The sequence below is a fragment of the Eriocheir sinensis genome, unplaced genomic scaffold, assembly GCF_024679095.1.
Source record: "Eriocheir sinensis breed Jianghai 21 unplaced genomic scaffold, ASM2467909v1 Scaffold336, whole genome shotgun sequence".
Lineage (NCBI taxonomy): Eukaryota > Metazoa > Arthropoda > Malacostraca > Decapoda > Varunidae > Eriocheir > Eriocheir sinensis.
The window spans coordinates 23935-39944 of NW_026111650.1; the positions used below are offsets into that span (position 1 = coordinate 23935).

Sequence of the window (16010 nt, forward strand, 5' to 3'; positions counted from 1 at the left end):
CTCTCTCTCTCTCTCTCTCTCTCTCTCTCTTGCATTTTCTATCTTTGTCACACACACACACACACACACACACACACACACACACACACACACACTCCTCCTCCTCCTCCTCCTCCCCCATCCCAACCTCCCACCTAATGAGGGTTCGCACCTCAGTCCATTTCTCGCTCCGCCTCCACCTCATTTGACACTAGTAATCTCCAATTTTTTTTGTTTCAATTCTTACAGATACATCATTTTGCCATAATTTTCCCTGTCCCTCTCACTTAATTCATTTCTACAATCAGAAACAACATATCTGTTAAAGTGCAGGGCCTTAAAGCAACGTCACTTGCTGTCAAAATGTATATCTATCTCCAGAGTCTTAATCTGGCCAGTTAATCCCATCCCGTAGAGAGAGATAGAGGCAAGGAGTGCGTTCACACCCATTCGCGCTCCCCTACCACGCTTGCAGATACAAATAGAGAAAGAGAAAGAAAGAGAGAAAGAAAAACAGGAAGAGAAAAGAAACAAAAAGAAAGAAAGAAACATAGATGAGAAAGAACGAAAGAAAGAAAGAAAATTAAAAAGAAATAATTAGAATGAAAAACATATAGACAAAGAGACAGACAGGAAGAGAAAAATGAAAAGAAAGCAAGAAAGAAAGATAGAAAGAAAGATAAAGTAAGAAAGGAAGAAAAAAGAAAGAAAAAGAGAAAAATGAAAATGAGAAAGAATGAATTACAATGAAAAACATATAGACACAAAGAGAAAAAGAAAGAAAGAGAAGAAGAAAGAGAGAAAAAGATAGATAGAAAAAGAAAAAGAAAAGAGAAAATAAAGAAAGACAGGAAGAAAAAAACAAGAAAGAAAGAAAGACAAAAACAAGAGAAAGTAAAAGAAGAGAAAAAAGAAAGAATGAAAGAAAGACAAATAAAGAAATAAAGATAGACAAAGGAATAAAAAGAAAGAGAAAGTGGTTAAAGAGAGAGAAGAACGAAAAAGAAAGAGAAAGTAGAGAAACAAAGAAAGAGAAAGAGAAAGAAGGTTATAAAGAAATAAAGAGATACAAAGAAAGAAAGAAAGAAAGAAAAAATATAGAAAGAAAGAGAAAGAAGGTAAGAAAGAAAGGAGAAAGAAAATGAGAAAGGAAGAATTTTAATGAAAAATATATAGACAGAAAGAGAGACAGACAATAAGAGACAAAGAAATATAGGAAGAAAGAGAGGGAAAGATAAAGATTTAGAAAGAGAAAAAGAGAAAGAAAAAAGGAAGAGAAGGACAGAGACAGAAATAATGAGAAAGAAGGAAAATACATAGACTGAAAGAAAGGGCCTCCCCTTCTTAATCCACACTTCTCCTATTGTCCCCTGGGATGTGCAGGTGTGTGTTGGAAGGGAAGGGTGAGATGCTAGGGGGGTGTCGCAGTGACAGGCTCAGAGCAAAGTTCAAGGGAAAGGCTGAGGAATTGGGAATCTCCCTCCTGCCCAGCCAAAAGTGTTCAAGTGACAACGGCCCCGTCTGTACTTGGCTTAGAGTTCTGGAACGTAGGGATAGATGTGTTGAGGTATAAGTAGCAGAGGTCTGGGCTGAGTGGGTGATGGAGTCTGATGGGCTCCAAGGTTATAGGACTGGACCAGGCAGTTTCAGTTTCCTCTGGGCCTTTTTCTTAAAAATATATGCTTCTCAAAATATGAGAATAACTTAAAAGTTGTAACACAGGTCTAAAGGTGTGCTCTTGTCGCTGCCTGGTATCAAAGAGGGGCATTGGCGATCTTAACTTGCTAAGTCAGAAGCGCCACGTCAGCAAAGATTCACAGACGATAAAAACCCTCTTCACCACGCTTCTGACCCTAATTCTGTGATACAGAATTACCACTTGTTCCCTTGTTTTTGACTGAACATAATCAAATCAATGATGATAATAAACATCTTATACAAATTGGAATATTATCCACAAAGTTCAAGGTAACCTGAATCTTATGACACCAAATTGAACATGATCAGAGTGATAGTATTAGAGTAATTGAGCTCAGAGAAAAAATAACTAGCATTAGTCACCTACTAAAACAAAATGTATGGCACAGGATATAAGGGAACAAATACTCATAGCCTCGGTGTTAATGGAGCTTAAATGGTTTGTGACTATTGTGACTGACAAGCTATTCATCTTCTCTTACTATCCAGAGTTTACATTTTCTGAAGATGTCCCTTTGCTTCTATGTGGTTAGGGATTGCAGTTATTTCTACACATCAAAATTATGACAATTTAATGATCATGAACATGATTTCCCACATATGCCAGCCTGAGACAATATAATGTGCCTTCATATTTCAAGCAAAACTGACTGGCCATGCAGAAAAGATTATTATGTATATCCAGAACCACTTCCTGTAATCAACTTTGAAAGCTCCATTAGTGACTAGAATTGTATAGCATGTAATACTCACTTCATTCTTGAGAAGTAATTCATTACTCAAGGAAGTTTCCAGCTTCTTACATTCATGCCTGTAGTATTCAAATATAAAGTCCGTATTTGTAAATCTGAGGAAAATGTTTGCCATAATATCAATGGCAACATCAGATTTCTTCTGAGCGTGTCTGTTACTAGCCTGTAAGAAATCACAGTATATTAATGAGGTGTTTAGTGTTTACATTCCCAGGCTGTATGGTTCTGCACACTAAATGTCTCATTCCTTTTTTTTTAGAAGTGAAAATCTTACCTTCCATTTCTTAAACATTCCTAGTAATTGCTTGTAGAGTGATTCCTTCACGTCCATTATTTCCTCAACATATGGAGTTTCATTCCTTAGTCTCCTCAAAAGTTTCTGTAAGGAAAAAAGACAATCAACTTGTGTCTTGTGTAAGTTTGTTGCAGAAAAATAGATGTGACAGGTAAGGAAACTAGGTGGTTGACATTCTTGAAGCACAGATTATACCTATAGAGGGTAGCAATGCACAAGAAAAACAAAGAAAACACTGGCAGGACTCAGGAACTTTGTAGCTTTAGAAGAATACCTGACCTGATACTTATCAAGGGATGTATATCCATCTTCACATAGTCCTTGATGCTGTGGAACTCTCTCTCTATATGATAACTTGATGGCTATGTTCAGTGCAGAGTGCCTGGAAGTCAGGTAGGCACTCTCATTGCGCTTCTTCAACATATGGTCAATGAGCTCCATCAATTCAGGAAGTGTGCTGTTCCCTATATCAGGCTTCGTGTTCCGTGGTGCACGTAGTGGTACACGAGGCACAAGGCTGTTTCTGGAGCTGGAAATGGAAACAAAAAAATAAAAGAATGAAAAATATCTCAGGTCATACCATGAACTGTATTCCTAAACAACAGCTGTGCAAGACGGTGTGTGCATGGTGAGGGTGTAAAAAAAGATTGTTAGTAATGTTGACATTTGTTTAAGGGAAAATAAGAACAGTTCCTCCACTAGCTTGAAAAGAAGATAAACTACCAACCTTACAGACACTTTGTCCTGAGAAGAACAGCAAGAAGCTGCTTTTGACACCTTCTTCCTCTGCAAATATAAAGTTTCATCTTCAGTGATACATCTTCCCCTATTGAATAAATGAGGTTGGTCCACACTGAGGCCAGGGATCAGTTAGTCGGCGCAACATCTGTGGTCATATGCCGGACAGAGACAGAAGGGGAAGGAATTATAGAAGTGAACAGATCCCAGGAGACGGGACACAACCCCCGATTAATACCTGGAACTCATTCACTGCTGGGCGGACAGGGGTGTAGGGTATCGGAGAAGCTGCCAAAATTTTTCCACTCCGCCCCGGAATCGAACCTGGGCTCTCTCGGTTGTGAGATGAGTGTGCTATCCACTGCACCACGAAGCCCCCATTCTCAAACAAGCAGACATGCCACAGCCCCTCAAAGTTCATTCAGCAAAATGTCAAGGGTTGGTGTGAAGTGAAACACACAAACTCACCTGGTCATGAGCCCTGGATCTGGATCTGGATCTGGATCTGAACCTGGTGTATTTAGCAAAGCCTGCATCCACAAGTGCATCACTCAGGAATGCATTACCAAAGACAATCTGAAAGTCACACAAAATCATTCTGAATATCAATGAGTGAAATTTCCATGAAATTATTACAAAACATTAATGTGACATAATATAAGCTAAGTTTGTACATGACAAGATCAATCTGTTTATGGATATTTTTCTATAATTTAATGACTTTTTTTTTTATACCTATTTGAAACCCAATCTATCTTCTTAAGAATCATATAACAAATTGCTTTACACAGCCAGGCAAGCAAACACTTCTAATTCAAAACACCTGATTTTTAGTTGCAGTATTGTAGTGCGGCGACTATGCCTGATGAACGAGCCTCCCATAACCCACTTAGCCAGTGGGGTACCTCTTTGGCCGACTCAGTATGGAGTTGCTCTCCCGTCACGCTGGTCGAGGGTTCAATCCCAGGTAGCCGGGGAATACCCTCTCCTTGTTGTGATTAATTTCTCGTGTGTTTCGATACACGCAGAGGACGTGTGGGACCGAGAGAGTAATAGAAAAAAAGAGAATAGAAAATCTCGTCATTAAAGTATAATTGTACCAGTAGCAATTTTTTATGAATGTTTTTTCCTTTTTCCTTACTCAGCATTTTCTAAGCTTTCTAAAACATCTCTGTAACTTTAAAGCTAAAGTTCATTTCACGAAATTGGTCATTATACATTGAATACCTTAACTGAAAACATCAATCAAACTGTAAATATCTCTAAGGACTTCTGAGATTTGATGAAGTATCATTTTGACTTTCCAAGACATTATTCTGAACTAAATGATATTGGAGCCACCTAGATACTGTATCCAGATTATATACTGTACTACCATCTTAGAGTATTAGGCAGGAGGGAGGAGGCGGTGGCCAAGTGGTTAGCATGCAAGCGTGGTGAGCCTGAGGACCTAGCGTGGACTAGGTTCGAGTGCCCACCAAAACACACTGATTTTTCAAGGCATCACTGAGTGGTGGAAGAGTATCCACATGCTGTCTGGATCTTCAATCAACCTTAACTTCTGCGACTTTGGTCAAGAGGAGCATCGAGGGGCAGCATGGGCCAAGCAAGAGTCATACATCACATGGCACCCACTATAAATAAAATTAGCCTGCTCCAATAACGAACGGGCTGGAGCCATCCATGAGGCCCCTCAAGAAAGCCTACTGATGTTACAGGCAGCACAAAAAAAAAGGCATCTCATTCCCTCTTTTTTTCAAAAGGATACGAACCACTCAAAGGTGCAGTTATCATGGGGCACCACCCAACTCATTGTTGCCAAACCCTGAGTAGTGGCCAAGAAGTAACTAGAGAAGCTTCCCTTGATGCCCAGAATTGGAGGAAATGTCGCTGAGGAACCAATGCAGTAATCAGAACACTCCACCTCCAGGGTTGCGCCAATCCCAGAGAGTCACGTGTAAGGTTAGGGAAGTTTTTATTCATTTTTTTTATTATTTTTTACTTACTAGCCTAAAGCACCATTAGGCTTTCTTCAGGGGCCTGGTGGTCGGCCCAAGCCCATCATGGCACAGGCAAGTGTTTATAGTGGCAGCACCTACCTTACAGATTACTCTGTGCATGAGCTCCCTCAGCATTATGTGTTTCACAGTGCTGCTCCTTACATCCTGGCAGTGTAAGGGAAGGGAACAGATCTCATGAACACATGTTGAGGGAACAGCACGTGGCAGGAAACATGGAAACATGGAAACATGGACTAGCAGGCAGCAGAAAGCCTGTTGGCTCATTACTAGGCTGCCTGCGTTCAGTGATTCAATCAATCCGTTTGCCATAGAAGTGGCTTGCAGGGAAGGATTAAAGCACTTGTGTATCTACTCTTGGGAACATTCAGTTCACTCCCGATGCAGCAAAGTGGCAATCAATGCTTTTCTTGAAGGAGTTGATGGTCTCAGCGCTAACCACTTCTGCAGGAAGGCTGTTCCAGTGGCGAACAACTCTATTCGAGAAATAACTCCTGCCGATGTCGGTATTGCATCACTTTGCTTGAATTGTTTTTCCATTGTTTCTTGTTCTCAGGTTGGTTTGTAGCGTGAAGAGTTTGGAGTGATCAACGTTGCTAAGCTTGTTCAGGTACTTAAAGACTTGTATCATGTCTCCCCGCAGGCGTCTTTTCCAACGTGAAGAGGTTGAGTCGCTCGAGTCGCTCTTCATAGGGCTTCGTCCTCAGTGATGGTATCATCTTCGTGGTGCGGCGCTGTACTCTCTCAAGTAATTCAATGTCTTTCCTGTAATTAGGAGACCAGAATTGCACGGCGTATTCCAGGTGGGGCCTTACCAGCGAATTATACAAGGATAACATAACTCCCGGCGTCTTGTATTCGAAGTTCCTCGCTATGAACCCCAGCATTGTATTGGCTTTCTTACAGACGGACTTGCAGTGTTTTATTTGTTTCAAGTCACTGCTGATGGTGACCCCGAGGTCTCTTTCCTCTTGCACAACATGTAGTGGAGGCTGGTATACAGGTGTGAAGGAGTTACTGGATGTTCTGCTGAAGTTATTTGCTTCCTTTAGCACAGGGCTACTCAACTATTATGAGCAAAAGGTCCAGTTAGACAAGATCAAATGTATGCAGTGGTCCAGATAAATACTGTAACTGGATCTCAGGGCCCAGGAGTAAAAAAAGTATAATTGAATAACATGAAGGTCCTGGTGATGGATTCTTGTAAGTGTATTTCCTCAACTAACTGTAGGGCCTAAAGTCAGTCAAGGAAATTCACTTGCAACAATCCATCCCCAGGACCTTCATGTTATTTAATTAATTATATTTTCTACTCCTGGAGCCTGGGGCCAGCTACAACACTCAGAAGGTCCAGATTTAGACTGTGGGCCACCAGCTGAGTAGCCCTGCTCTAGCAATTAAATCATATTCTCTCCATCCTCTCCAACATAGAGCAGCATTTTTTTGTTAGCTTGGGCATTCTGCACTGAGTGTGGGCAGAATAAGTATGATAAAAGCAAGGCCGGGCCAAGCAGGTGCAGGGCCCAATGCAAGGAGTGGTGACGGGGCAACGGCCCCTCTGATTTTGAATGTCAAGCCCAAAGCCCCCCAAAATAAAACAATATTAAAGTTATACTTCATGCATGGACTCAGACAGGCCTCTACGAGAGGGTATAATCTTTTGTGGGGGCTTAGTAGGGTGACCAGCCTTCAAAATATAAGGTGAGTTGGCGATTGTGAGCACAGCCTATGCGTATTGCATTAAATTAGCAATATATTTCAGATACAGCCATATATGCTCGGTAACTTCACGGCGTAAACAAACCGGCCCGGCAATCGGCGCCCGCTGCCACGTAACACAGACGTTAATATGCTGACTCCTCTTCATATAAGGCCACCCCCTTTTGTATTCATTTAAATACCAGCCGCCTTGTTTTAAAGTAAATACTTAAGGGGAGAGTTTGAGCCAAGAATAAGAAATATCCCCCTAAAATTCGATTTTCTGTTTTTTGCATTTCTAATTTGGTCTATGTTCATGGATAACTGTTTTAAAATATCTTAACAGTACGATGCCTGTTTCCAATGGAAATTAGTCATTATCTGACACTATCTCAGGCCTGGAGTGGCACGCGACCGCGGTCTAGAACGAAGGTGTTATGTGTTTATTACGTTATTTATATGATTTTTAGGCAGTTTTTCGATATATGTAGCTGCAAAGCAGCTGACTGACAAAGTTATTGACAAGCTCTCCTCATACAACACAACGGCTGTCAGAGACAAGCATGAGACTGTTGGTAGTGTAACGGTCCAAAAGTGTAACGAGTGAATGAGTATGGAATGCAAGTGAGTGAATGATTATATATTACAACAAACGAGCAAGTGAGCGGATGTGTGGACAGGTGAACAAGTGTGGGTGATAAGTAGAGATTATTGGCATGAATGAGGGTGTGAATGGATGAAAGACTCTTCTGAAATCCCTCATCTCCAGTCTTGAACCCTAGAATGATTATTAGTTAGCTAGCGATAGATTATCTAGTTGTAATGCAGAGAGGGAGCCACGTGAAGAAGGGGGAGGAGCTTAGCAAGGAGCAAAGGCGAAAAGGCGAGGCAGGGAGAAGCACGGGGCAGTGAGGAGACAAGCACCACTACAGCAAGAGGGCAGCCAGGGAGGAGACAGAAACCCTGAGATACAGGCAGACAGTGAGAGGCAGAGAGCAAGACCGACGAGCAGTGAAGGACGCACGTTAAGAGGTGGGCGTGACCGTCCATCACAGCCCTGTGAACACCACCGCAAGCACGGCAGAGGCGAGGCAAGGCACAGAAAAGCTCAGCAAGGCGAGACGAAACAAAAGCACGGCAGAAGCAGCCTCTTCAACAACGCCTTAAACCAGCCTTGCCGTCATAACCACCTCCACGGCTTCTGCAACCACGCCCCAGCTCGTACGCCACCCAACCATGACCTCTTCAACCACGCCTCGTCAACAACGCTGCTGCAGTTACCAGCCCTGGCAGTCTCCACACACCCCCGCCGGCGCCTCAATCGCCCCAGTGCCCTCTTCCATCCTGCACCAGTCAGCACTTCAACACAGATAAGCATTCAAATGTTCCCCAATCTCCCTGATAGATAGTTAGTTAGGTTCAGTAATATGTATGTATTCATTTAAAATTGTCACTCCGCTAACCTCCCAGGAGCTGTAACTATTCATACATTAGATAAGTGACTAAGTTACTGTAAGTGCTATAATTTCAAGCCTGTCAACCTGCCACTTGGGCATTACTGAACACACACCCACACCCACACAGGCACGTTATCACCACTTCCCCCTCGACTAAACATTGTCTCAGAGTGGTTCACCCGGGAATCCATCCACCTTCCATCATTACCGCACTAAAACCCAGAACGAGTCTTCACTTGTCCTGAGGCTTGTCTACACATCATTGACAACCGCTCGGAAATAGCCAGACGACCACCCCGCTACCACATTACCATCTAAACAGTGGCCGTCAGAAGGAATGTAGCGTTGGCTTGAAAAAAAAAGACGTTACAGTAGCATGAGGTCAGCGATAATGGCCAGCTATTATCAACACACTGCCACCAAAAATGAATAACATCGGCTGTGCCCCAAGAGTCAATCGTCATGGTGCTGGGTGCAGAGAAGCCTGGCAAAAGGGGAGAGACCAGCACCACACACTGACAAGAGGATTTACTTGTCCCACATATCATACGACAACCTCAGCCTCATCAGGACAGTGTACCGTGACCTCACAAGACCAGAGCTGCTAGAGAAGTGCCTGAAGGGGAGGACACAGAACAGAAATGAGAGCCTACACGGAAAGGTCTGGAGGAAGGCTTCAGAAGACAAATTCTGTGGCCTACATAGGACTGTCTTTGTGTCCCAGGTCACAATCCTGGAGCATAACTTTGGGCACAGTGAACCCAACCTCCTGACCTCGCTTGGGTTCAAGAGGTCCTCCAACTTCATAGATTCTCTTGAGCGGAAGGAAAAGAGGACAAGCAGAACCAAGAACGAGAAGAGGAAGAAGAAAAGACAAGAAAACAAGCCAGCAAGGCAGCAGAAAAAACATTATAAGCCTGGAGGCTTCTGAGTAAAAACCTATCTACAATGAGTGGGGTGGTGCCCCATGATACCCACACCATCGAGTGTATAATATCCTTTGAGAAAGGAGGGGACCAGGTACCATAACTCAGAAATATCTGTAGAATAAAAAATACATTGCAGAAATAGCATATCAAACATATTATGGTAACGAAATGTAAAAACGATGATTTCTCAAAATGTAAGTTATTGGCATTTTTGGTTAAAATTCTGATAGCCTATAAAAGACATTTCCAATTGGATAAGTTCATTCAATACGGTAATGGTAAGACTATATTTCCATCAAGACAAAACTCTTCTAAGCGTCATAGAATATTTTTTTCATATATTTTACACTGAAACAGCGAAATGTGTTTGGTTACGTAATAAATTTTTTTTATTATATATATGGAAACAAAAAATTGCCAACACATATTGGCCAAATCTTAGCACTGAGGTTACTTTACATTGTCCAATGAACAAAAAAAGCTGAAAACCCATATATAAAAACGTTATTTAGAACTCAAATTCGGTCAAATATTTTCCAGAAAAAAAAAAAATTCCGTCAATCAGGCTCAAACTTTGCCAGAGATGTTAGATTATAGTCTACTTTATTGTGTAAAATTTACAGCCAAAAATATGCAACTTCATATGCTTTCTAAGACTACGCGCCCCTTAAGGTCAGCCGCACAAACTAGATACGTAAGTGGTTTGCTTAGTCGGCCACTCGTTCGAGAAAGTTCTGGAGCAGTGGCCTGGGTGGCAACCCTCTATGACCTTGGACGATGGGGATTACCAATGCTTCGCAAATAATCTGGGGGAATTGATGCTTTAAGCACCTCAATCCCGGAATGGTAGTTACCATTCCGAGAGGAGCGGAGCTCGCTCTCGGCCATGGACAATGCTTTGGATTTAGTGCTGCGACTTCAGTCTCATTCAACTGAATGTTACGGGGTCGTTGCATTCAAGTCCTGGGGACTGCTGGCTGGGGGCGAGCTTGAATATACTCATGCAGTGAATGATTTGAGGTATTTCAGTAGGTAATTTTAAGTAAAATTTATTGACAAACACACTTTTATATATTTTCAACTATGTTTGGATCTAGGGAGGAGAAACTGAATGAGAAGGTTAACCCTAAAGAGTTAACTAGTTTATTACGCAGAAAAAGGAGTGTTCACAAATGCAAGGTCACCATTAACATCAATAAGATAAATGAGTTGAATGAAGCTATCCAGTTGACACCCTCTTTCTGTAAAAAACGATTATCCCCTTCACTTCGACGACACCGACATCGGCGTCCAACGGGCGTTCGACGGCGTCACCATTAGTCCTCTTCTAAACCTCTTAATCCTCTTCCATTTCCTCTTAATCCTCTTCTAAACCTCTTAAGAGGAAATGGAAGAGGATATAAGAGGAATTTAGAGGAGGATTGAGAGGTTTAGAAGAGCATTAATCCTCTTCCATCTCCTCTTGACCCTTTCCATACTGTGATGCCGACGTCTGCGTCACGGATGGAAAGGGTTAAAGGAAATTGAAGCTGAAATTGACCAGGTCAAATGTTATGATAAAGAAATTAATGACCTTATGGAACAGCATGATTTGGGTATTCATGATGAGAAGTACTTTTATGATGAACTTGATTCCCAAGTAGATTACTCAGTGCAAATCAGCACGGACTTGGACCAATATTACATGAATACTCAAAGAGAACTTGCTAGTAATGCTTAAGCTGATAAATTCACGGATGGAAACCTAGGTGAGAGTAAGCCTCCTCCACTACAGTGCAGAACCTTTAGAGGAAAGAAGGATAAATTTGCCTTTAACACCTTCCTAACTCAGTTTAATAATGTTATTGGTTCCAGAGAAAAATTAATGGACTCTGCTAAACAATCCTACCTGTATGGGTACTTAAGAGATTACTCTCTATCCGTAGTCAAACACTTAACCATCTCTGATGCCAACTACCATTTGGCCATTCAGATGTTTAAGCAAGAGTTTCTAGATGTGAAATACATCATAGATGAAACTTACAAGAGCATTTTAAAAGCAACACCTACTGGGGAATTTGACTCTGATTATACTTCTGATAAAGTTTATTTGAACGAAATGAGGTCTTACCTACATGAGTTAACCCTATACGTTCCGACCCCTTGAGATTTTTCGCGCTCGTATAGCCAGCATCGTATTGATTTTTCTGAACAACAATAACGCTCGTGAACACTAAGTACTGCAACCTAATCAATGGTGTAAAGCAATAGTGAATAATGAGTGAAAAGAAACTCTCAAGAAATAAAATCCTTTTCTCCCTCTTCCTCCTATTCTTCCTTCTTTTCTTCTTCTTCCTCCTCTTCCTATTCTTCCTTCTTTTCTTCTTCTTCTTCCTCTTCTTCCTTCTTTTCTTCCTCCTCTTCTTTCTCCTTTTCTTCTTCCTCCTCTTCCTCTTCTTTCTCCTTTTCTTCTTCCTCTTCCTCTTCTTCCTCCTTTTCCTCCTTTTCCTTTTCTCGCTAGCTTCTCGCCTCTTTTTCTTCCTCTTCCTTTTCTTCTGCCTCTTCCTCTTCTTCCTCTTCCCTTCCTTCTTCCTCTTCTTCTTCATCTTCCTCCTCTTCCTGTTCTTCCTCCTTCTTTTCTTCCTGTTCTTCTTCCTTCTTTTCTTCCTCCTCTTCTTCCTCTTACTCTTCTTCCTGCTCTTCCTCCTTTCCTTCCTCCTCTTCTTCCTCCTTTTCCTCTTCTTCCTCCTCTTCTTCTTCTTTCTCCTTTTCCCTCTTCCCTCTTTTCCCCCTCCTCTTCCTCTTCTTCTTTTTCCTTTTCCTCTTCCTCTGCTTCCTACTTTTCCTCCTCTTCCTAGCTTCTCGTCCTACTCTTCTTCCTCATTCTTCCTCTCACTCTTCCTTTTCTTCTTCCTTCTCATCTTCTTCTTCCTTTTTCTTGATTTTGCTCTTCTTCTTCCTCCTCTTCCTCTTTCTCTTCTTCCTCCTCTCCCACCTCTTCCTCTATTTCCTCCTCTTCCTCTTCTTCATCCTCTTCCTCCTTTTCTTCCTCTTCTTCCTACTCTTCCTAGTCTTCCTCTTCTTCCTCCTTATTGTCCCCTTCCCTCTTTTCCTCCTCTTCTTCCTCTTCTTCCTCCTCTTCTTCTATACTTTTCCACCTCTTCCTAGCTTCTCGTCCTCTTCTTCTTCCTCTTCTAGCTTCTTCCTCCTTTTCCTCCCCTACCTCTTCTTCTTCCTCTTCCTTTTCTTCTTCCTCTTTTTCCTCCTCTTCTGCATCTTCCTCTCCTTCCTCTTCTTCTTCCTCCTCTCCCTCCTCTTCCTCTATTTCCTCCTCTTCTTCCTCTTCCTCTTCTTCATCCTCTTCTTCCTCCTTTTGGTGATGATGGTGATGGTGGTGATGATGATGGTGGTGATGATGGTGATGATGGTGATGATGGTGGTGATGATGATGGTGGTGATGATGATGGTGATGATGGTGGTGATGATGATGGTGGTGATGATGATGGTGGTGATGATGGTGGTGGTGATGATGGTGGTGATGATGGTGGTGATGATGATGGTGATGATGGTGGTGATGATGATGGTGGTGATGATGATGGTGATGATGATGGTGATGATGGTGATGGTGGTGATGATTATGGTGGTGATGATGGTGGTGGTGATGATGATGGTGATGATGGTGGTGATGATGATGGTGGTGATGATGATGGTGATGATGGTGGTGGTGATGATGGTGGTGATGATGATGGTGGTGATGGTGATGGTGGTGATGATGATGGTGGTGATGGTGATGATGGTGATGGTGGTGATGATGATGGTGGTGATGGTGATGGTGGTGATGATGATGGTGGTGATGGTGATGATGGTGGTGATGATGATGGTGATGATGATGGTGATGATGGTGATGATGGTGATGGTGGTGATGATGATGGTGGTGATGGTGATGATGGTGTTGGTGGTGTTGATGATGTTGGTGGTGTTGATGATGGTGGTGATGATGATGATGATGGTGATGGTGGTGATGATGATGGTGGTGATGATGATGTTGATGATGGTGATGATGGTGGTGATGATGGTGGTGATGATGATGGTGGTGATGATGATGGTGGTGATGGTGATGGTGGTGATGATGATGGTGGTGATGATGATGGTGGTGATGATGGTGGTGGTGATGATGGTGGTGATGGTGGTGATGATGATGGTGGTGATGATGATGGTGGTGATGGTGATGGTGGTGATGATGATGGTGGTGATGGTGATGATGGTGATGGTGGTGATGATGATGATGGTGGTGATGATGGTGATGATGATGGTGGTGATGATGATGGTGGTGATGATGATGATGATGATGGTGCTGATGATGATGCTGATGATGTTGGTGATGATGGTGATGGTGATGATTTTGGTGTTGATGATGATGATGGTGGTGATGATGGTGGTGATGATGATGGTGGTGATGATGATGGTGGTGATGATGGTGGTGATGATGATGGTGATGATGGTGGTGATGATGATGGTGGTGATGATGGTGATGATGGTGGTGATGATGATGGTGGTGATGATGGTGATGATGGTGATGGTGGTGATGATTATGGTGGTGATGATGGTGGTGGTGATGATGGTGGTGGTGATGATGATGGTGGTGATGATGATGGTGGTGATAATGATGGTGGTGATGATGATGGTGGTGATGATTATGGTGGTGATGATGGTGGTGGTGATGATGGTGGTGGTGATGATGATGGTGGTGATGATGATGGTGATGATGATGATGGTGGTGGTGATGATGGTGGTGATGATGGTGGTGATGATGATGGTGGTGATGATGGTGGTGATGATGATGATGGTGGTGATGATGGTGGTCGTGATGGTGGCGTTGATGATAAGTGTCAGAGAGAGAGAGAGAGAGAGAGAGAGAGAGAGGCCAGTCATAGGCTATTTGACCGTTTGAACCTAGCTCCCCTCTCTTCCATCTTTCATAGTATTTTTTATTACGCTAAATTTTTTTGCCGATAAGAGTATATTTGCTTATATTGAAAGGAACTGAATATGAATGACATGAATATTTCAAGCAAGTGACACTGGCACTGATATTATTTTGGTATTATCATTGTTGCCTGGTTAATATATATATATATATATATATATATATATATATATATATATATATATATATATATATATATATATATATATATATATATATATATATATATATATATATATATATATATATATATATATATATATATATATATATATATATATATATATATATATATATATATATATATATATATATATATATATATATATATATATATATATATATCTATGAAAGATGGAAGAGGGAGCTAGGTTCAAGCGGTCAAATAGCCTATGACTGGCCTCTCTCTCTCTCTCTCTCTCTCTGACTCCAAGCACGTACGTTTTTTCTTTATTAGCTATATATAGGAATTGTCTGGCCAAAGTACAAGAAATTAACATATGTACGAGACACAGTTATCACCTTATGGTAGTGTCAAAAGTATTGTATGTGCCATAATTGTCATCGCCTCGCCGCAATCACAAGCTCGTGTCGCCAACTGCCGTTGAATAACTCTCGCACACAGCGGGCTGTGTACGTTTTTAATATGTTTTATTACAGCTAGCTTGTTTGTTGGTCTGTTTAGTGTATCAGCTAAAGCTTTGTTAACATAAAAGATGCAGAACATGCAGTATAGCACTATACAATACAGGTATATTAATACTTATAACAGTAATAATATCGTCATCCGGAGGCGTTTGAACGTTGGTTTTTTTTTCACAGCGTATCGCCGTGCTTCAAAATGATTCGCGTCGGTGTTTCTAAATATTCGTGTTTAGCAAGATAACGGAGGCTCCTATGGTTATTTTTGATATCGCATCTTAATCTACGGTATTTTCTACGTTTATCAGTAGGTCTGTTTTTCTTTTAAACTTGGTAATAAAAAAAAAATGATCGTTTTGACAAAAATCCTCAGGGGGGGGCAAATGTGGCCCGGGTCGGAACGAATAGGGTTAAAGGCTCATCATGTTGACCTACTAGCAGAAGAAACTGCTGGACACTCATTAATCAGTCACACTGTTTTGAACAGCCTACCAGTGACCTTAAAGAGAGAGTTGGTACATAGGCTGTCCAACAATTATCCTACCTTAACTGACATTTTTGCCAATAGTAACGAGGCAATAAAATTTTTAATTAATACTGCACCGGTTAAGAAAAAGACCTTTGACAAACCTAACAATAAACCTTCAAGTAAGTATGCCAAATCAGTAAGTCCTAGTAAAAATAAGGATGATAAAGAAGGTAAGAGCACAATGAAAACTCTAAATCATTCAATAAGGCTCAAATATCAGCTTGTAAGTTGTGCGATTCGAAAGGGCATTCTCTGGGTAAATGTTCTAAGTTCCCCAAATATGAAGATAAAGTCGAAAGACCTAGAGAT

The 16010-nt window shown here is 41.6% G+C and overlaps 1 protein-coding gene across 2 annotated transcripts in view; it reads right to left on the minus strand.

The window, feature by feature from the left end:
* LOC126991775 (uncharacterized) overlaps positions 1 to 16010 on the minus strand; it is a 63831-nt gene that overhangs the window by 10465 nt on the left and 37356 nt on the right. For both annotated transcript variants that reach the window (XM_050850453.1, XM_050850452.1), the window contains exons 7-11: positions 3931 to 4038; positions 3452 to 3510; positions 3004 to 3253; positions 2704 to 2808; positions 2431 to 2592 (exon numbers count right to left, since the gene is read on the minus strand). In XM_050850453.1, the coding sequence (XP_050706410.1) occupies positions 2431 to 2592; positions 2704 to 2808; positions 3004 to 3253; positions 3452 to 3510; positions 3931 to 4038 (684 nt within the window). The remainder of the gene's footprint in view (positions 1 to 2430; positions 2593 to 2703; positions 2809 to 3003; positions 3254 to 3451; positions 3511 to 3930; positions 4039 to 16010) is intronic.